Below are 21,432 nucleotides of genomic sequence, written 5' to 3'. Positions count from 1 at the left end.
CCCCATTTAGCTCTGATACAGGCGTGAAGCTTTTCTGTGTCTTATTTTTCTTTTATTTCTTTATTTTCTTTTTCTCTCTGCCCCATTTCAAGAACAAGACCTGCTTACACCTCTGCCCCGGGACGGTTAGGCACCCAACCACTTTCCTCTCCTTTCTCTTACAGCATGCCCGGCGGGGACGTTCAAGGCCAGCCAGGGCGCGGGGGTCTGCGCGCCATGCCCCTCCAACAGCCGCTCCACCGCCGAGGCCTCGCCGGTATGCACGTGCCGCAACGGCTACTACCGGGCGGATTTTGACCTGCCGGCAGCCGCCTGCACCAGTGAGTAACAGATCGGGGTTGGCGGGGGGCTGCAGGGTCTCGCTCCCCTCCGCCGCTGGGGAAGCGGCAGGGATAAAGTTTCGACCCACAGGCTTTTTCATCTTATTTTTTCCCCCCGTCCTGCTGTGGAAGGGAGCGAGAGAGCGGCTGGGTGGGCGGCTGGCAGCCACCCAAGGTCAACCCACCGCAAGGGTTTAGCTCTGCGGAGGGCTGGGGTACCCATATTGAATACCCATCCCTCCCTGCATGCCACGGCACCTCCTCCGTGTGCACCGACACAAATCCCTTCACCGCCACGCCGGCATAAGCAGATGATGTCTTGTCACCTTTTGCTCTGCTTTCACCGCCGTGGCACGCACCAAATGATGAGTGATGGGGCAGCCCCACAACCCGCCTCTCTGGCAGCGGTTTGAATTTATACTTCACCCTGGCAGGGGCGGTGACGGCAGGGAGACAGTCCCCGGGATAAATTAGAATTTAAAAGTTATCTGCTGTTGCTGTCTTGTTCATAGTTTTGCAGATGGAGTATTTTTTTATAAGGGGAGAGGGTGCGGTAAGCATTGGTATTCAGCGCGGCGTTGCGTGTGATGCATCACCGCTCGGCTGTCTGCCCGAGCCACCTGGGATGGCAGCAGCGGCCTCAAGCCTGTCTTTTGGTGAGAAAAAAACCCGAGAGAGAAAAAAGAGCTGCTGTGCTCTTCAGCCCGCTGGGAACGTGTGTCTCAGCCTCAACTCCTCCCCCCCGCCCAAAACACGCTCCAGGCCCTTGGATCAGCCCATCAGGGAGCTTTAGCACAAGGACGCACCGGACCCTTGGTGCTGGGGAGTGCCCGAAACGTCCGTCAGAAACGAGGAAAGGATTTGCATGTGTTCCTGGATCACTTGAGCTGTCAGAGCGAAGGCAGTCGGCAGGTAGCACAGCTGCGGATAAATCTATATATCTTTATTATGTCTTGTTACGTAGTGGATTTACAGTATTGCTGTGCTATAGGAATACAGTATAAAAAAGTCCATTTGCTGATTTTTATTTCTTCTCGTCGACGCTTAATTTTACAACACTTTGATTTGAGATGCCAGCTGTTCACTGACAAAGTTTCTCCGTGTCAGAGGAGTAAATAACAGCGCGGAGCTGTGGGCACTGCCCTGGACCAGAGCCCTTCCCGAGGGCGATGCCTGCGAGCGCGGCTCCTGCCCCGTACCCCTGGCAGGGGAGGGAAGAGGCTCTAATTTAAGGGGGGGTGGAATTTGGGGAGACAGTGGTTTGCCTCTGGGCCAGAAAAGAAAGATGGTTTTCTCCCTTTTTTCTTGGAAAAAAGCTTGAAAAGATATTGTCTGCTTAAGGTACAAAAAGGGGGACTGGATTAACGTTCCTGAGACAGGTTGCAGCTTTTCGGGGGTAACTTGCTATTTATCGATCCTTCTCCCCAGCGTTTGCGAGTCCTCTGGTCTGCATCCCCCCAGGGAACTGATGTCCTTCCCTCGGGTCCTGCCCCTGACGTGTTCCCTACCACCCCTCCCGTGAACCCCCTTTGACATCTCCACTACCTGCTAACGGGATTTCGGGGGAGTCCCATGATGGGAGATCTGTGGTGCCTCCAGTCCACAAAAGCACTTTCCAGCGAGAACGCTGCGCTGGCGACTGCTCCCTGACACGCACTTTTACACCTCTAAAGGGGAAAAGAATTAAAGGGAACGGAATTATTTTATTTTAATTTTTTTTTTTAAAGGCTGTCATTTTTCTAGGCTTTTTAACAAAACGCTTTCATCCGCGGTATCCGCAGCAACGGCTCAGAGAGGCTCCCAAAGTGCCTGCCTGGGTGCAATCAGGGGAGCAGGGGGAGAGGGCAGCGCAGGCAGGGAGCTGGGCAGGGGTGGCCACCCATGGCCCCCCGGGCTGGCTGGCAGCGGTGGCCAGAGCAGGGTGTCCGCTGGAGGTCCTGCACACGGGGTGACCTCTCCATCCCACCAGCCATGTCACCCCCGTGCTGATGAAGCTGCCTCTGCCCAGCCCATCCCCGTCCAATAACGGGGCTAATTTATCTGCAGCCGCTAACGATGTTCCCCAGCACACACACGTGGAGGGCTCCCCTGGGATGGCTTTCCCCAAGATGGAACATGCTTTGCTCTCTTAACCTTTCCTCGCAGGTCAAGTCTTCCATCATTTTTATTGCTCCCCCCATGGTGGCCAAGTCCTTTTTCTTCCTCGGAAGCGCAGCGCTGAGCCCCGACAGCATGAGTAATTAATTGCTCTCCTTATTTAATATAACCCAGCAGCTGGATTTTGTGGTTTTGGCTGCGGATTTGGCTAACCCCAAATCCTTCCCTAGACCTGGGCAGATATATGTTTGTGCATCGATGATGCTCTCCTGCCTGGATTCCTCCTGAATTGCTTCCTATCGACTCCAGCCCTATTCCGGCAGCATGTGCAATTGGAGCCATGTTCAATTCCCATCTTCCGAAGCATTTGTGATGACTCCTGGCAGATTTGATCAATGCAATTCTGATCTCTCAGCCACCACCCGAGCTGCTCGCAAAACAGCGAGTGATGCCGGCCGTGGAGGAGAGCCTTCCTCTGTGCCGTTAAATACCCGGGCTCCCAACTTGAGATATCGAACCGTTAATAACCACTTTCCATTTTTGACTCTCTTTTCGCCCGCTGCTCCTCCATTTCTCTGCGGTGTTGGCTAAGTGGCGTTTCTCTTGCTGGGATAATCTGGTTGAGGTGCTTCTCCACATGAGCGCTGGAGCTGTCTCACCATCTCCTGATCATTAAAATGGGTCCATCTTCGCAGATGGATCTGTGTGCGCTCTGCGTGGGGTTGTTTTTTGGAGACTAAGTGGGTTAGGGGCATAGGAGCCCCCATCCTCAACTGCGAAACCTCTCTCTGCGGCCAGCGATGCGGGCGGTCAGTGTGGCCGATGGGGAGAGCCTGACCCTGAACTGGGCAAAGCCACGGAGACCGAATCCCTCCTGAGCTAGGAGGTGATGGGTAGACCAGCAGACGGAGCTGTGGGGTGTCCTTCTCTGTCCTGGAGCCCTCCGGGGCTCCCACTGAGCCCCAGTAGGGCTGAGCATAATGTTTTGGGCAAGGCCCTGTCTGAAGCGCTCTCCTTCCCCGCAGGCGTCCCATCTGGCCCCCGCAACGTCATCTCCATCGTCAACGAGACGTCCATCATCCTGGAGTGGCACCCGCCGCGAGAGACGGGGGGTCGGGACGACGTCACCTACAACATCGTCTGCAAGAAGTGCCGTTCGGACCGACGCGCCTGCTCCCGCTGCGACGACAACGTGGACTTTGTCCCCCGGCAGCTGGGGCTGACGGAGACCCGGGTCTTCATCAGCAACCTGTGGGCGCACACGCCGTACACCTTTGAGATCCAGGCTGTCAACGGAGTTTCCAACAAGAGCCCCTTCCCACCGCAGCACGTCTCCGTCAACATCACCACCAACCAAGCCGGTGAGTCCTGGGACGGCACGGTGCCGGGCGTTTTAAGTGGTACACTACGAGTTGCAAGCTGTGAGTCTGAAGGAAAAAGCTCCTGGGGCATGAGCGGTGGGTGATGGCGGCGGTAAACCTGCACCCAGCCCTGGGCAGGCTGGGGGGAAGGCAGCAAGCAGGGAGAAAGACCGGGAAAAGAGGGAGGGAAAGGGATGGAGGGGGTGGAGGGGCTGCCTGTGCCCTGGGCAAAGCGAGAGCTGTGTTGTGGGAGGGAAGGGGGTGAGGACCGATACCTGCTTTTTATACCCCTCTAGATTGCTTGGGGATGAAACGGCATCGCCATTTCCCCCCTTTTCCCAGGTGGGAGCAGGGAAATGGGGTGAATCCAACCTTGAAACGCAGTACGGGGGGAGCCAGCATCCCAGGGCTGAGTTCAGGCTCCGTCTCCTCTGGCACATCCCTCTCCCATCATTTTCCTCTTGTCCCCTTTTCCAGGCTCCCCTGCCCCTTGCCCTCCGTCTTCCCGATCAGGCGTCAGGAGCTGAACAAGCAGCTCTGGGCCAAACTGGGATGCTGACAGGGTGGGTATGCAGATGGCAAGGGGGGAGCTGGTCCTGGCCCGCAATGAGGAGCACGAGGAGCCGAGGGGATGGAAACCCATCTGCTTTGGGCAGAGAAAGGGGTTGGTAATTTCTGCTTTGTGCCGAGCGTGTAACCCAGGCAGCCTTCTCCAACCTGCTCCCTCGGGACAGCTTGAGACAGAAACCCGGCGTCAATATTTTAGTCTTCCGACTCCGGGGGATACAAATCTACGCTTGTGCCTGGCTGGCATTGCTGTCTCCTGAACCACGTGCAATCAAACCTCCTTCTGCTCTCCAAGCCTTTTCTCCTGGGATGGGATTTTTGGGGTGTTTCTTTGCTTGTCTCTCACTCTCGGGCTGCTGTTGGTCTTGCAAAGATTGAATGTTACCTCGGGAATGCTCCCAGTGCTGCAGGATGGGCCATGGGGTAGTCTGATGGAAATGCATCAGGTGCATCAAGGTGCCGTCCCTCTAAAATCCCTTTGGCTTGGCAGTGGGTTTTTCCACCCGCTTTCCCCGTGTGGGGCCGGATCCAGGCTGGTTAGTACGTCTCACCCCTCAGGGCTGCCCCCAGCCCCATCCGCCTGCACGCCGCTATCCACGCTAACAGGGCGGGGAACGCAGCAATTAACAAAACAGCAATCAAGCTAAGTGTTTAATTTCAGCCCATGAGCATCTTCCCAGAGCGGATGTGGAGAGATAAAAAAAAAAAACCGAACCAGGAATAAATACGCCGGGTAAACAAAGGCAGTGCCAGACTATCAACATCTCCCCGCGCGGCCGCACGGAGCGGGGCTCCCGCCGCTCCCAGATTCCTTCCACAGCATGATCCTGCGCCCTGAGCTGTTGTGCTGAGCTCAGCTCTGCTCCGGATCCATGGGGAGGAGGCATTTTCCCTGCCCAGCACTGCCTGCACTCCGGGCATGGTGAGGAGGAGGACAGAGAGGGTTGGATAGGGAGCAGACCCTGCAAGCAGGTCATGCCACCGCCACTTTGGCTGTGGAGAAACTCGGGAACCTTTCTTGGAGGCTTTCGGTAGGATTAAGTGCAGGATCAGGGCTGTCTCGGCTGGTTCTGACCCTTTCAAGAATAACTTGGAGGGCAAAAAGCCTTTGGAAAAGTGGCTCCTGGCTAATTTAGCGGCTTGGTGTCCTTGATGGTGGAAGGACGGTGTTGCTGCTGCTGGGGATGCTCAGCCCCAGGGATGCTCAGCCCCAGGGATGCTCAGCCCCAGGGATGCTCAGCTCCAGGGATGCTTGGCTTCGGGATGCTCGGCTCCAGGGATGCTCGGCTCCGGGGGTGCTTGACTCCAGGGATGCTTGGCTCCCTGGCAGGCACAGAGCAGTCCCGGGATTGCTCCAGTGCATGTGGAGAGCGGGGCAGGGAGCAGCGGCAGTGGGGACAATGTTCCTGGCAGCTATTTTAGGAAATCTGCTCCCTTAGCTCTGGTTTGGTGTGTGAACTGAAATACTATGGGCTGCCTTGCAGAGTAATGTGGTGCGTGGCATAGCCGGCGGGACTGATTAGAAACGCGTGGCAAGGAGGGAAGGGGGTCGGACAAATGGTGCCAGGCTCGCGCCTGATGCCAGCTGTGCATTCGGCCGGTGCCAAGCATCTTGCTTTCTCTGGGGATGCTGCGACAAGATGCCTGGGACCCCTGTGGTTTGCTGCCCGGGAGGTCTCGGGGGCTGCGGGGATGGAGGCACTGCCTTTCGAGCACCCTTGCGCCATGGTCCCGGGGCGGGTGAGGAGCTGAAGGAGGGTTTGAGACTGTTCTGCAAGTGTTTGGGCTTTGCAAATAAAACTCCCAGGAGCAGCGCGTTCGGGCGCTGAGGATGAGCATCCCCAGAGAGCCCCTAAGAGCGGACGCAGCAGCTCCTCCAGGCCAGGGCTGAGCGAAACTGTGCTACAGGCTCCAGCTCCTTGGGGTCCCCTTGCTAGGCTGGGGTGTCCCGGCCCTGGTGTCCCGTCATCATCCTCAGGTTGGGCAGATTTTTGCTCCTACGTCCTATTACCAACAGCACGTGGGGTCGCAGCTGTGGCGCAGGCTCCTGCGGTGCTGGCTCCCCCAGAGAGGGTGTTACGGCAAAAGATGGCAAGCAGAGCTGGGGACCGTCGTCGAGCCTTGGTTTGTCCCCGCTGGGGAGAGCTTTGCTGTCTTTGCCCCCCTATGGGAGACATCCTTGGAGCAAGCAATCCCAGGGAGAAGGAACTCTGAGGATTTCTAAGCCCCTAATTAAAAAGAGTAATTGGTTTAAATGCCAGAATTCCCTCGCCGGCTCACTGCTCTGGTTCCACATAAGCTGCGGAGATGCCGCTCTTCCCACTGACAATATGGGAGCTTGTCCCGTGGGGTGAACAACCGCAGGCATGGGAGATTTGGGATGCTCTGTGTGCCCAAGGGGTTTTCCCCCTCCCCAGAGCCTCCGGTCCTACCCTTCTCCATTAATTTTCCCTCCTTCCCCGCTTCCTTGGCAGCACCCTCCACCGTCCCCATCATGCACCAGGTGAGCGCCACGATGAGGAGCATCACGCTCTCCTGGCCTCAGCCCGAGCAGCCCAATGGCATCATCCTGGACTATGAGATCCGCTACTACGAGAAGGTGAGCCGCATCTGCACGCCTGACGTCAGCAGCACCGTGGGCTCCAGGCCGGCAGCGGTAAGCTCGGGTGGAAACCTTGTGTCAGAGGGTGGGATGGGGACACGCAGAGCTTCGTATGGTGCTGCCGGGAGGCTGCTGAGGTCCTGAGCTTGCTGGGAGAGGGGGAACATCGACAAGTTCTGAATCAGGCTCTTTGCTGGGAAGGGTCCAGGTGGTGGGACAGGTGCCTGGTCGCCCACGCTGGCTCCGGAGGCTGGGATCGACGTGCAACGAGAGGAAGGGAAGCGATGTTGCGGCTGCCGATGCTAATTCCTCCGCCGTGGGCAGTGTTTTCTCCAGCACGTCAGTGCCTGTTGCTGCCTTGGCTCTGGTATCTGCTGGGGTGAGCCAGGGACCTGGAGTGTGAGGACAGCGTCAGGAGGAAAGGAGGGGGACGGCGAGGTCCGGTGAAGATTATCGGGGTTGTCCCTGTCCTGGGTCACTGCCTCCCACCAGGTCCTTTTGCTGGCAGCCATCCGTCCCCCCAGGGGACACGCTCTTGACCCTTGCGGTGAACCCTGCCGAGCCCAAGCTGTTCCATTCCTCCCGCGTCTTGCTGGCTTTAATGAGTTCCTCTAAATGTGAATAATTAGATGATCTCACCAGCAGCCCCTTTACCGCAAATCACTGGGGAACGTTGCAAAAAATGAGATTTGAGATGCATGAGGTTTCCACCAAGGTTTAGCACAAGGATCCCTGCCAGCAGAGCAGGGGCTGTAGGGGCTGGGGCTCTTGGCAGAGGCAAGTTGCCCTTGAACCCACTCAAGTGGGGTCATGTAGGGCACGTTACGGTGTTTCCGTAACTGCATGACGTTTCTGAAATGTGCAGGAATGTCAGTGGTTCGAAGATGAGGAATTTGCTGCTTGTGAGTGTTTTTGCTCTGGATGCTCTTATCGTTTCCCCCCGCTGCTCCATGCTCTTCGCTGTGGTGGGACCAAGGGGCTGCCGAGGAGGCACGTGCTGTGGGGACCTCCCCAGCTCCCCGGAGGCTAGGCAGAGCTCATGGGTCCTGTTCCTGCGGAATTCTCCGTGTCAGGGGTTGAGGGCAGCCAGGAGGGTCCGAGCCACCTTGCCCAGGCTCCGGTGCTTGTCCTCCGGGAGCAGAGCCAGGGCCACTGCTTTATCCCCCTGCAGATAAACCTCATCCCTGCCGTCAACGGGGACGGCTGGGCTGCAGGGTACATTGTCCCCGCCGCTGACCGTCTCTCTCGGCTGTGCCCGCAGGACCACAACGAGTACAACTCCTCCATGGCCCGCAGCCAGACCAACACAGCCAGGATCGAGGGGCTGCGACCTGGCATGGTGTACGTGGTGCAGGTGCGAGCCCGCACCGTGGCCGGCTATGGCAAGTACAGCGGGAAGATGTGCTTCCAGACATTGACAGACGGTGAGTCCGGGAAGGGGGTGGGGGGGGGCGGGCAGGACGGGGAGGCGAAGGGGGTGGTTGTCTTTCCAGCGACAGCTTCGGGCTCTAATTGGATTAAACGAACTTGTCTCTGCAAACCTCTCTCCCAGCGGGCAGCGTGGCAAAAGCCAGGTGATTTACAGCGGTGTCTTATTAATCGCCAGCTGGAGGAGTAATCTGCTTTAAATCTCTCAGCTCTGTTTTCTCCCCTGCTATTTAGCTGCGGTTTTGTCTTTCCTGCCTCCAGCTGTGGTGGCAGAGCCCCCCTGCCACTGGCTGTGAGTCTGGCATGGTGGGGCAGGGAGGAGCGGAGGTTGTAGACTCCCGGAGGAAGGACTTCGGGATGCTCTCCAGGGATACGCTCCTGGGGTGCTCAGAGCCGCATATGAGCCATCAGAGCAAAGCTGGAAGGATCAAACCCATCACTGAAAGCTGATTTTCCACCCCAGAGTGGTGTGTCGAAGGGAAAAAGCCAGCTCATGACCTTCACAGCTTCTTCTGGCCTCCTTGCCAGAGTCATGCTGTCGTTCTTCTGGCCCCAGCCCTTCCCTGTACCCACAAACACTAGATCCCTTTAGAGACTAATAACTCATGGGAGGATTTTTTATTAATCCCAGCTTCAGGACTAATCCAGAAGTCAGTGAGTGAAGCAAGGCTCCTTTCGTGGTCCTCCTACCAGTGGGGCAGCTGAAGTCCCTGCAGAGAGCCTCTTCCCTGCTGCTGCTGGCATGGTTCCTGCTCCGCTTAGGTGACACCCGTGGGTCCCAGCCCTGCTGGTTGTCTTTCCTAAAACTTTTCTTCTTTCCTAAAACCGGGTCACCCCGTGCTTGCGCTCATGTCGAGTGCCAGCTGGGGCTGGAAGAGGAAGACCATGCAGGGCAACCGAAGGGAAGGAAATGGTAATTACCCCCCCCAATGCCTTGAATATTCAGGATTAGAGAAGCGAGAAGAAAAATCCTGCCTCAAATAAGTAATTAATTGAAATTTAATAAGAATGGATAGTGTAGATTATTAAATAATAATTGACTGTTAGATGAGAATTTCCCAGGATCTAAGCAGCATGCAAGAGATAAATCTAGTTGCTAGTAATTAACCGCAGAGTAGAAAAATACAGATAAAAGGGTGCTAAATGCTTTCTTTTGGAGTGAATTTTATTTTAACCCTTGCTTGTGGCTGCTGGCACAGCCTGGCAGACCTTGTTGGGGATGGTTTTGGAGGGGGGGATATTTCTGAAGGGCTGCAGAAGCCCCCAGGAGTCTGGGGTCTGCCGGGTACCATCCACCCACAACGGCTGTGGGTACCCACACCGCTGCTGGGGCAGGGCAGGAGAAGGGGAAAATGGGGGGAGACACATGGAGGTGGCAAGTGGCAACAGGTTTCAAATTTTTGAGGGAAGAGAAACCCCAGAGGCATGGACAAAGCCACCTTGTGAACCTCATCTCTTCAGGAAACTGGGCCCATGCATGTTGGTTTGACTTGATTCCTAGGACCTTCTCTTCCGTGTTTTTAATCCAAAACATGTGTGAGCCGAGCGTGGCAATCCTGCCTTGTGCAACGCAGCATCGGCTCGTCATGTGCCTCAACCGACGGTCTTGCCTGGATCGCCCTTGTCCCACCACCCATGGAGTCAGAGAGGGCGTTACGGGACCCCTTCCCAGGAGGCTGCTCTTACTCCTTGAGCGTGCGAGAGAGACTTGACCCCATCCCTCTTCTCTTGCAGATGACTACAAGTCGGAGCTGAGAGAGCAGCTGCCTTTGATCGCGGGGTCCGCAGCGGCCGGGGTGGTCTTCATTGTCTCGCTGGTGGCCATTTCCATCGTCTGCAGCAGGTGGGTCCCCATGGGATGCTGCCTCCTTGGAACGTGGAGGCAATGAGATGCAGCTGGGAGAGATTTGGGGAAGGAGGGGAGGGACGGGGGACCCGTGTCGCTGGAGACAGCGCCGAGCTGCCACCGCTCGCCGAGTGTTGCTGGCAGGGGAGCGGTTCGGGGCCGTCACCAGCCGCTTGTCCCTCAAACCTGGGTGTTTTCTCCCCTCTTCTCCCAGGAAGCGTGCCTACAGCAAGGAGGCGGTGTACAGCGATAAATTACAGCACTACAGCACCGGGCGAGGTGAGCAGGGAAAAAGCAGGCAGGGAAAACCCTCCTAAACCTGCACCCGGCATGTGCTCCACTTCTCCACCTTCAAATGTGCACGGTGGGGGGATAAAAGCCCCATGGAGCAGATGGAGAGGACTGTGGGGTGGGAGTAGAGGTGTCCACAGCTGTGTGGCAGGGTGTCTGGGGGTTTTTTGCAGTGGTGCAGCATTGTGGGTGGGAAAAGAAGAGCAACAGGGGGGATTTGGGGGATGGATTTGGGGGGACAGGGGGATATGAGGGCCAGGGGGGATGTAGCCAGACAAGGCATGGGGAGAGGATGCTGTGAAGACTCCCAAAGGAGGAAGGGAAGGAGAGAGGCAGCGTGCGGAGGATGGATGAGCTCCTGATCTCCTGCCACAGGCTTTGCCCGGGCCAGGATCAGTGCTGGGCTGCTCTTACCGCTGAAGGGACTCTGGATTTTGGGAGTGTGGCTGGGGAGTGGGGGCTGGTGGCCAGCATTGCTGCTGTCCTGGCCGCGTGGCTGATGCTTGCCCTGCACCCTGCTCTGGGAAGGATGTGCAGCTAGTGACTGGGAAGGGTTAACTGGCTTTGGGCTGCTGATCCCCTTGGCAAACAACTAGGAGAGCCTGAGCTTGATGGACCTTTTTCCCAAGAGACTTTTGCGTTTGGTGGAGCCGCACACCAGAATAAATTTGAGGTGTCTGTTGTGTATAACGTGTGCTCAGGTGCCCCTCCAGCTCCTGGTAAAGCAGCCAGCAAGCCATTGTGGTAGCTGGAAATGATAATAAGCAGCAAAGCAGCAGCTCCAGGGGGTGAGGAGTTACTACCCGGTGCCCCCAGGCTCCGTGCCCCGTCCCCACGGGACGCAAATCCCATTTACAGTCTCCTAGAGGTGCCTCCTGGTGCATTTTGCTGCCTTGCAAGCAGAAACTGTCCCTGGGCACTTACCTGCTTGGGGAAAAGGGATGGCAGTGGGATGCAGAGCTGGGTGAAGGATGGCTGGGGAAGGGGGGAGCGGGATGGGTGAGCGGAGGGGAGGGATGAAGACAGAGCCATCAGCCTGGTAGAGAAAGACGGGAGGGCTGACAGGGAAGGAAGGGGTTTGGAGGCAGTCAGGAGAGCCCAACCAAGCCAGCAGCAGTGTGCTAGATCTCTTTTGACCTTCTCAGCTTCATACCGAACCCTCCCAACATGATGGTGGGACTGTGGGGGGCCATAAACCTCCCAGCAAACGATAAACTGTTTTCCAAACATCACCGGGTGATACTTAAATAGGATGGACCTGTGCTTTTACTCCCTCTTTTCTTTGCGTTTCTGCACCATGGGTGGCGGGGGAAGATTTAGTTGATGCCTGATGGCTAAACCCGTGGCGGGCTGCAGGTGGACTTATTTTTCCTGTTTTCCCCCTGTTTTGAAACATTCCCCACCCCCCGTGCATCCTTAGCTCGCCCCAAGCACCCCAAAACCCAGGGTGCTCAAACCAGGTAGGAAAGCAATTAAGCGGGCGTCTGTGTTTGGTTTTTAAAGCTGGGCGATGAGAGGATTGGTGCCCGAAAACCGGGGGTGCCGGGGCTCCCGGACGCGCAGCAAAACCCTTTCAAGGTTAGCGAGCCTCCAGGCGCTCGGTTATTGCAGATGCTCAAGCAAAACAGGTGGGAAATTTGTGGCGAGCGACTAATGGAGTAACGAGTGCATCCGCCGGAACAAATCACCTGCGTGTTTAGCGGCACGGCAATTACAGCTTCCCCGGCGCAGCTCCGCTGTCCCTCCCGGGAGCCTCCCGGGGATCGCCGGCTGCCTGCTGCTGGCAAGGACTGGCCCGGGTGGGTTTTGGGGTGAGATGGGGGTTTCTCAGGTTGCAATTTCTCATGCTTCATCTCTGCCACTGCTTCTCCAGGAGCTTTGAGATCGGGGAAATAGGGAAAGCGCCCTGTTGAAGTGGCGGCGATTCAGCAGGCAAGGGTTTTTCCCTGTCCCAATGATATTTATTCCCAAGGAAAACTGATGTCAGAAGGAATCTCATTCTTGAGTCAGGGTTGCGGTGCAGAGCGCTTCAACTTTCGAAGAGATAAAAAATTTGCCGTCGTCTGCGGTAGTGATGAATGGCCTAATCCAGTTTCTAGGAGCATCGGCGCGATTTTAAGAGCACAAAGCTCTCTTTGCAGGCAGGCTCAGCACGGCTTGCCTTTGATGTTGCACTCCGGTACCCAGCATTTGCCAGCGTAGCGATGATGAGCCGGTGGCTGAGGTTTGCAGAGATGAGGAATGGGTTTAGGTGCCCTAATCCCACTCATTTGGATGGGATGGGGTTTAGGGGGAGCTGAACCTGGTGTTTACTGAGCCCACAGGCAGACCCCGGGGCGCATCAGAGGGTGTTTGAAAACCAGCCTGTGTTGACAGTGGGCAGGAAACTTCAACATTATTGTCTCCTTTATTTCTTCAATATTTTGATCAGTGAGTCAGCCTCGGTTACGATCCTGTAAATCCCTTTGTAATCCTGGCTGGAGCATCAGCTGCTCTTGTAAAAAAATTTATGGGGCAGTTAAAATGTATGAGACAGAGCCGTAAAGGGATTTATGAACTGGGAGATGCACAGATGGCTTCATTGCAGCCTTCCCCGTGCGCCTCCGAGGGGCAGAGCTTTTGCCCCAAACGTCCCTTTTGGGGATGAGGCTGCTCCTGCCCGGTCCCTCCCGAGTCCCGGGGGCCCTGCAAGCAGTTCTCCCTTGGTGGCTCTTTTGCACCAGCAGTGCCCTGCTGCAAGGTTTTCATGCCTCTTCCCGAATTACTTACCAGCAAACTTGCAAAGCAGCCAGGAGCCCATTTAGATTCCCGGCGCGGAGCCGCACAGAGGTGATGCCGTGGTCCGTGCGTTCCTCTGCCCGTCGGCTCTAGAAAGGCTCTGGGAAGTGCCAGCGTGATGGGATTGCAGCCCTTGGCGAGGTCTTTAACAGCAGAATCGAACGCCGTAAATCACTGTAAGGGCGATGTCCCTCGGTGAGGAGGACCAGGCAACGATGTCGCTCCTGGTCTCCTCCAGAGATGACCTTGAGGGGCTGCTACGCCATCCTCGGTCCCCTTTTTGGGTGAGAAATGGCACGGGAGGCTGAACCCCCACAGTGGGACCACAGCCCAGTCTGGGTCCCCTTTGGGGACCGCAGCGTAATGCCGGTGCCCTGCCGAGCCCCAGCAACAGTGGTGGCCGTGCTCTGCCCCACGGCTGTGCCCCCCGGCAGCTCTGCAAGCCCCAGGGCATCCAGACATGATGTCTGCAAACCCTGTTTGGGGAATTTAGGAGCCCCTTTTGGTTTTTCCCCCATTTGAAAAGGGCAAGAGCCCGCTTGCTGCATCTCCCTGCGGCGTGGCCAGATCCTGCTGCCGCGCGTTGCCCCCGTGCAAGGGACTGCATGCTTGTCACAGAGGCCGGCAAAGCCATATTTTATGGCTCCATACAGGTTGTTGATTATAATTGCTGCACTCTGTCAATTTAGTAGCAGGCACAAAACTATCAGAGGCCTTTTTGGGTAAGTAAATATTTCTTCACTAATGCATGGGGCCTCATAAAGCCCTCACCATAAAGCCAGCTAATTGTAGTTCAGGTCTGTAACTGCTCCCCGTCATCGGGGAGGGGAAGAGGAAGGGTAATGGTGCAGGATTGGAGGGCAGAGAGGGAGAGGAGGGGATGCAGGGGAGGGTCGCGTGGAGCAGGGGGGCCAGAGAGGATGGTAAGGGTCTATGGAGGTGGTGTAGGCATCTGTTTTAATGGACATACGGAGGGTGTGAGGACACAAGGGTCTCCGGTTCTTGGCCATGGCACAAATGCTCTTGGTTTCTCTCCCTTTTGCCGTTGCTCCCATATTTCCTGTAACAAGGATCTCCAGGAATGAAGATCTACATCGACCCCTTCACTTACGAGGACCCTAATGAGGCAGTCCGAGAGTTCGCCAAGGAGATCGATGTATCCTTTGTGAAGATTGAAGAAGTCATTGGAGCAGGTGGGTCTCGCTGTCCCCTGCCGCTCATCCATCCCTGCCCTCTCCGCTCCTCCTGCATGGCCACACACCCACCTGGAGCAATTTTCTGGGGGTGCACACGTGGTCCTTCACTGGGAAACCCTCAAGCAAGCCTCGAGACATCAGGCTTTCCTGGGTTTGTGATGGGTTAGGGTGGACACGAGGTTGGTTTCTGCTCTCAAAGTTCCTCTGAGGTGGCAAAGGCTCCATGAACGTTTTCACTGAATGACCGTGGGGCCTCTTGGGATTTCCTACTCAGCTTTTCCATGAGATAACAAGAAAAAGCCAGATCTCACTGAAGTCTGTGCCATATTCCCATACATATGTATATATACACAGGCGTGCACGTTTCTGTATGTCATTTGTGCTGCTTCTATTGCCATTTTTAAATAACTGTGTCATACTCGTAGAAGAGAAAGTGAGAAGCTAGGAGGGAAGCTGCAAAGAAGCAAGGAGCTAGTTTGGTCGGGATCAACTTCAGCGATGTATCAGCTGCCCTTTACTGCTCATCAAGGCAAAGCGCCTGCAAACCTGGCTTAAATGTAATCCCTCCACAGGCAAATTTTGCCTTGGCGAATGAAAAGCTTTCCTGCTGCAAATGAGAGGATGCTTTCTCTGTATTTTAAATCACAGGGCAGCAATGAAAACAGTCCAATTCTTTTCCATTCCAAGATAAGTGATGTGCAGAAAGGCAACCGAGATTATCAACGCCGACACCTTATATTTGAGGTAGTCCTTAAATGCTGATGCTCTTGCTCTGCAAATCCTTCTTGCGGGGGTTTCCAAGAGCGGCCCCAGCCTCTGCTTCTGTCGGTGCTGGGCTTTGTCACGTTGGAGAAGGTTGCAAGCCCAAACACGTCCTCGGCAGCAGATGTTGCCCCTTTTAAAGAGGACAGGCGAGTAGATTTATAGAGGAGAGCATCGCTGAAGTGTTAACTGGCTGACGTTTCTCAGCCAGTTGGTTTGGAGACCAAGCAGCTCAAGGTGCCATTACTCTTTGCAGTGTTTTATGTGGAGGAGGAGGTGGTAGCAGATGCTCTTGCACTTGCAGGTGAGTTTGGAGAAGTGTATAAAGGACGCCTGAAGTTGCCTGGCAAGCGGGAGATCTACGTGGCCATCAAAACCCTCAAAGCCGGCTACTCCGAGAAGCAGCGCCGGGATTTCCTGAGCGAGGCCAGCATAATGGGGCAGTTTGACCATCCCAACATCATTCGCCTGGAAGGGGTGGTGACCAAAAGCCGACCGGTCATGATCATCACAGAGTTCATGGAGAACGGGGCCCTGGACTCGTTCCTGCGGGTAAGGCGAGGTGGGGCCGTGCGGGCTGTTGTTCATCTGTGGGGTTCGGGAACGAGGTGTTGGCATCCCGTCCTGTGAATCCCAGCCTTGTTTCCTTAGCTTGGGAGGTGGTGGCAGTGTGCTGTACACCCCCAAAACACGTGTGCTTTGGTGCTGGCATACCTCTGCTTTAATCAGGCAGGGCAGGGCAGCTGGGCAGTCCTCTTGGGAGGTGCAGCATCCTCCCAAGGTTGGGGGTGAGTAGCTCTGGTCCCGTGGTGGGGTCTGCACGCTCACCCCGGTGCCTGCTCTTTCCTATCGCAGCAAAACGATGGGCAGTTCACAGTGATCCAGCTGGTGGGGATGCTCAGAGGAATTGCCGCCGGGATGAAGTACCTTGCAGAGATGAATTACGTGCACCGAGATCTGGCTGCCAGGAATATCCTGGTCAACAGCAACCTGGTGTGCAAAGTGTCGGATTTTGGCCTCTCGCGCTACTTGCAGGACGATACGTCCGACCCCACCTACACCAGCTCCTTGGTACGTACCTCTTGCAAGATTTGGTCTTGCCCAGCATCCCCCGTGCCTGCCCTGCACCCACTGCCAGCTGGAGCTGGGAGAAGGGTGCTGGATGTACGCCCTGGAGCTTCTGCAGTGGGTGGGAGCATCTCAGGAGGGTTCCCACCGTGTAGGCTTGTGGCCCAGAGACCCTGGCTGTGCTTCCCACCCATCGTCCTCTTTTCCCTCCTTTCTCTTCCTCTCTTTTATGAGTTTTCTGCCTCCCTCCTCCCCGAAGCACCTTTCCGCCCTCAGCAGTTTCCAGATAAGCCTCTTCCCTCTCCTCCGTGGAGGGAAGGTGTACGGAGGAGTCTCTGGAGAGACTGGGAAGGGGAGGCAGGGAGATCACAGCATCTCCGGATGGCACAGCGACAGCATTTTAACTCCCCTTCCCCCAGCACTCCGGGTCTGGTCTGCCTTTCTCTGCTGGAAACTTGTTCCCGGCATTAATTAAAGAGACGAGCCTAACGGGAGCTCTGCCATTCCCCAGCTACCCTTCTCATCCTTAATTAACTCATTCGTAGGTAATGGCAGCCCCACTTTCCCCTTGCTTCCCGCTGCCCTGCAGAACCCCCCAGCTCCCCACCATGGCCATCCTCCTGCCAGCAGGCTCAGGAGACCCTTATTGGAGTTAAGGATGAACAGAGGAGAAGGGGATGAGCAACCTGTTGACCTCATCTAATTGATTAATTAAAGAGTGTGTGTTGGGTGCAAGCCCAAGGCTTGCACCGACTCCTGCAAAAGCAGTGTCTCGAGCTGCCGAGCTGTGCCCAGGCACCGGGGCTGGCTCCAGCCTCCAGAATGGGAAGGCCGTGGACATGCCTTTGAGGCTGGCTTCGTGTTTTGGCCCGGCTGCAGCCCCTCGCTCTTCCTTGCCTGCTCGTGGGATGTTTGCCCCCTCCCTGGACCTGCCCCACTCCCTGCCCACACCCATCCTGCAGGCAGTGACCTTTGAGCAGGCACCCATCATTTATTTTTTATTCCAAGACCCTAGCAGTAGCTGCTGGGATGAGGCATGAAGTAGCCTTTCCCCACCTTTAGAGATAAAAGAGATTATCTCATCTGTGTTTTTATTTAATTTAGGCCATAATAGATCTCCCTGGCAGCTGGGAAGTGATGCTGTGCCTGCGATTACATCACTCTGCCTCCCACAGCAGGTTTTTAGCTCTGGGGAAAAGGCAGGAAAAACAACCTAGCAGTTAATTTCTCCATTTGTAGTTATTCAAATCAAATTTTTTGCCATTCATCCTTCAAGAGCAGCTGACGCTTTGTCGGAAAGGCTACGGAAAACAATTGCTCTAAACGATTTACAATGCAATTCTGCCTGGGGTAAATACCGTGCATTTCTGTGGTTTTCCTTCATCCCTTGGCTTTTTTTGCTGTTATTTCAGCGGTGCTTGCCCAGGGAGGAGTACCTCTGTACGTGCTGCCCCGCCGCAGCACCCCTGCCCCCTCGGCACGGCCTCCAGCCCTTCCTGTCCCGCCTGGAGCTGCGACCTGCTCCTGCCTTGATGGAGTGGCTTGAGATGCGGAGTGGTTTTGAGCTTTTAGGAGAAATGAGGGGCTCTCTGCCAAAGGCACATCCCTGTTCCAGTGCTTTCCAAGCCTCCTTTGGGGCTTAAACGTGTTTTGCTTTTTGCCTCCTGCCCCAAAAGTGGGACTGGAAGGACCTTCCAACGAGTGTGGGAGCCCAGGTGATGCCGTAGAGGATGCTCTTAGGTTAGACCTTGTTTCCGTTGAAGGCTGAGGGACGGGGATACCCGTGGCTCCTCACCTGAGACAAGCACTAGCGCAGTCCTGCGTAGCCCTTGTCACCTGATGTCTCCCTGAGAAGAGACCTGGGGACAGGCCACTGATGTGCTGGTTCCTGCAGGGCAGCCGGAGTAGGGAGGTGTCACTCGCAGGTGACATCTGAGTGGGATAAACCCTTGGATAAACCCTTTTCTTTTGTTTAGCTAAGCCCTTTTGTGCAGGTACGAGATAAACTCATGGAGGTGTTTTTGGATCCTGCTTCCTCATCCCGTTGGGTACCGCCTGCCCGCTCCTCAGCAGGGTCCCCGGGGACCGGAGGCCAGGGGTGTGCAGGATGGCTCCGACCCTGGCTCCTGGGTATCCGGCCTCCTCTGCCAAGGGAGCCATTTCTCAGCTGCTCTCCCTTTTTCCATAGGGGGGGAAGATCCCCGTTAGGTGGACGGCACCGGAGGCCATCGCCTACCGCAAGTTCACCTCGGCCAGCGACGTCTGGAGCTATGGCATCGTCATGTGGGAGGTGATGTCATTCGGGGAGAGGCCCTACTGGGACATGTCCAACCAAGACGTAAGCACTGGGGGTCATCCACACAGCTCTGGGGGGCATGGGGGGGGCTCGTTCCCAAAAGAAAGCCCTGCCTGAATGGCTATCTGCTCCTTCCCGGAGCCTCAGCAGCGCTCAGTTTTGGAGATGAAACAGGTTGGCGACCGAGAGGATGCAAGGAAGGAAATTGGGAAGAAAAGCTGGTGGGCTGGTAATTGGACTTCAGCAAGCTGCAGGGCCTTTGAAAATGTTCAGAGGGTTTACAAGCGGGGAAAGAGCTTTGGTAGTTGGACTGCTGTACTCCGATGCGATCTGCTGAGATAATGAGTGGCAGCTCTCCGCCGGGAGGAACTGCGGCGCGTGGAGCATCAGAGCGGAGATTAACCTCCGAGAGCCCTGGCTCCATCGGAGCTGGGAGCGTCTCCTCCTGCTCCCTTTACTGATGATCAAATGGGCTGGCAGCTGCCTTCCCCACCTGTGGCAGCGCTGCCTGTAGCACCTCTGCCTGCACAGGCAGCTCGGCTCGGAGAGAGGAGCAGCCCCCCGCTGTGGCTGCGGTTTTCTCTACGCGAGACCTCAGAGTCCCTTGTCCTCACGTATTGCTTTCTCCCCCACTGCCCTGCAGGTCATCAACGCGATCGAGCAGGATTACCGGCTCCCGCCACCCATGGACTGTCCCACCGCCCTGCACCAGCTGATGCTGGACTGCTGGCAGAAGGATCGCAACACCCGCCCGCGCTTCACCGAGATAGTCAACACCCTCGATAAAATGATCCGCAACCCGGCAAGCCTCAAAACTGTGGCTACCATCACCGCTGTGTGAGTCTCCTGGCGCGCGGGGGATGCTCTCATGTCAGCATCCCAAACTGCGACAAAAGGCGGCTTGCCAAGCGGCTCGTGCTGCCAGGGGGAAGGACAGGAATTCATAAATCATTTGCCAGGCGCGGGGGGTTTCTGTCTTGCTCTGCCTGACAGTCAGGCAAAGAACACGTAGTTTTCAGTTGAGCAACAGTAATAATTCTTTGCTATTGATTCTTTATGGCGTGTGACCATACGGGCATGGTGTCTGCTCTGCCGGCGCCTCCGTCCCTGTGGCTCCCGCAGCTGGATTACAACGTATGGGGTTGCAAAGCGCTGCTTGGCAGAGCAGTATTCCCATGGAACCAGGCCTTCCTCGTGGCCTTCCTTGTCTCAGGCATGTGCTGGGAGCAGGGCAGTGCCAGGGGGAGCATGAGGGAGCAAGGGGGTGGATTGGGGAACACAGCCGTGCCCTGGCCGGGCTCGTGCATGGCAGCCCCTCGGTGCCAGCCTGGCTTGTCCCCAGCGGCGTGTCCTGTTGCAGGCCTTCTCAGCCCCTCCTCGACCGCTCCATCCCCGACTTCACTGCCTTTACCTCAGTAGACGACTGGCTGAGCGCCGTGAAGATGAGCCAGTACCGGGACAGCTTCCTGACCGCTGGCTTCACCTCCCTGCAGCTCGTCGCCCAGATGACGTCCGAGTGAGTTGGGTGCCGCGCCAGGGCTGGCTTAAAGCTGGGTGCTGCCTGGGGCAGGTGGGGGTTGTGGGGAGGTGGGAAGGTCAGTGCAAGGCACCTGTAGAGGAAGGGTGTGGGCATCCATCCACACCGGTCAGCAGAAGCACCCTGAGTCTGGAAGGGGCCACGTCCACCATTTGGGGGTCAGCATGCAGGTGTCTCCCTGCTCTCGGTCCCTCCTCGCCCCACGGATGCTCGGAGGGCTGCGCTTGGGCTCTGTGTTGGTTCTGCTGAGAGGCATGGACCAGCTGAGCTTACATCCCTCCCCTCACTTAGAGACTGCAAAACAGACACGCCAAACCTCAGCTGCCCATTGATGTTCCTCCGTCTGTCTGTCTGTCTTCCAGAGACCTCCTGAGAATAGGGGTGACTTTGGCTGGGCACCAGAAGAAGATCCTGAACAGCGTCCAGTCCATGCGAGTACAGATGAGTCAATCTCCGACCTCAATGGCATGACGTCCCTCGTTCGACGGGGAGGGGACGGGGAGGGCACACAGCGAGGGGCAGAGGTGGGAGGGGAGGAACTGATGGGCGCTGCGGGGCAGCGTTTGGAGAGGTGCTGCCGCTGCCTGGGGACTGTGACCGCAGACGAAGGATGTTCCTGGGACTCATCTCTGACTGGTGACTTCCGTTCCTCACCAACAGAAGCACACTTACCAATGTCATGGGGAACAGCGTATAAATACATATAAATATGTACAAATCATATATTTAAAAAACAAAACAAAACAAAAAACCACAAAAAACAATGAAGACAAACCAATGTGCGTTGGGGAAGCAAACCCAAACCCTAGAGACCAGACTCCAATCCCACCACCAGTGAGCAGTGGTTGAAACTGAGAAGGAGGAAGGGGCTGTTGGGGAAGGGAGAGGCACAAGATGGAGTGTTCCATCCGGAGAAACCACCTTCCTTTTCTTTTCTTTTTTCGCCCTCCCGCCCTGCCCCGGCCCTCCCTGCTAACCCCGCTCCCCTCTCTGCTCATGGACCGGGTGGAAGCGTCCTCAGATGTCTCTACAGCTCCCTGCTGTCCTACCCGGGTGCCGCTCCGGCAACTACCAAAGGACTTCGCTGACCACTGCATGGGGGATCCGACTCAATCCAGTTAATGTCTTCATATTGAAGAAGAGATGTACCTTCAATAGAAAACCTTGGGTTTTTTTTTTTTCTCTTTTGCTTGCATTTTTTTTGCAAAAAGGAAAAAAAAGGATTAAAAAAAAAAAAATCCATCCTGGAAAACAGAAAGAGGTGTTCCCGTGTGTGTGTGCGC

General features: G+C 56.1%; 1 protein-coding gene across 1 annotated transcript in view; it reads left to right on the top strand.

The window, feature by feature from the left end:
- The window catches only part of EPHB1 (EPH receptor B1), a 73,407-nt gene extending 52,787 nt beyond the window's left edge, over positions 1 to 20,620 (top strand). The window contains exons 4-16 of the mRNA XM_059822706.1: positions 165 to 320; positions 3,443 to 3,778; positions 6,820 to 7,001; positions 8,209 to 8,371; positions 10,110 to 10,218; positions 10,436 to 10,500; positions 14,361 to 14,483; positions 15,553 to 15,800; positions 16,104 to 16,319; positions 18,505 to 18,654; positions 19,256 to 19,449; positions 19,973 to 20,128; positions 20,512 to 20,620. Of these exons, the coding sequence (XP_059678689.1) occupies positions 165 to 320; positions 3,443 to 3,778; positions 6,820 to 7,001; positions 8,209 to 8,371; positions 10,110 to 10,218; positions 10,436 to 10,500; positions 14,361 to 14,483; positions 15,553 to 15,800; positions 16,104 to 16,319; positions 18,505 to 18,654; positions 19,256 to 19,449; positions 19,973 to 20,128; positions 20,512 to 20,620 (2,207 nt within the window). The remainder of the gene's footprint in view (positions 1 to 164; positions 321 to 3,442; positions 3,779 to 6,819; positions 7,002 to 8,208; positions 8,372 to 10,109; positions 10,219 to 10,435; positions 10,501 to 14,360; positions 14,484 to 15,552; positions 15,801 to 16,103; positions 16,320 to 18,504; positions 18,655 to 19,255; positions 19,450 to 19,972; positions 20,129 to 20,511) is intronic.
- Positions 20,621 to 21,432: the final 812 nt, after the last annotated feature.

This window comes from Gavia stellata, chromosome 11 (genome assembly GCF_030936135.1).
Source record: "Gavia stellata isolate bGavSte3 chromosome 11, bGavSte3.hap2, whole genome shotgun sequence".
Classification (NCBI taxonomy): Eukaryota; Metazoa; Chordata; class Aves; order Gaviiformes; family Gaviidae; genus Gavia; species Gavia stellata.
This window is presented reverse-complemented; position numbering and strand designations above follow the sequence as displayed.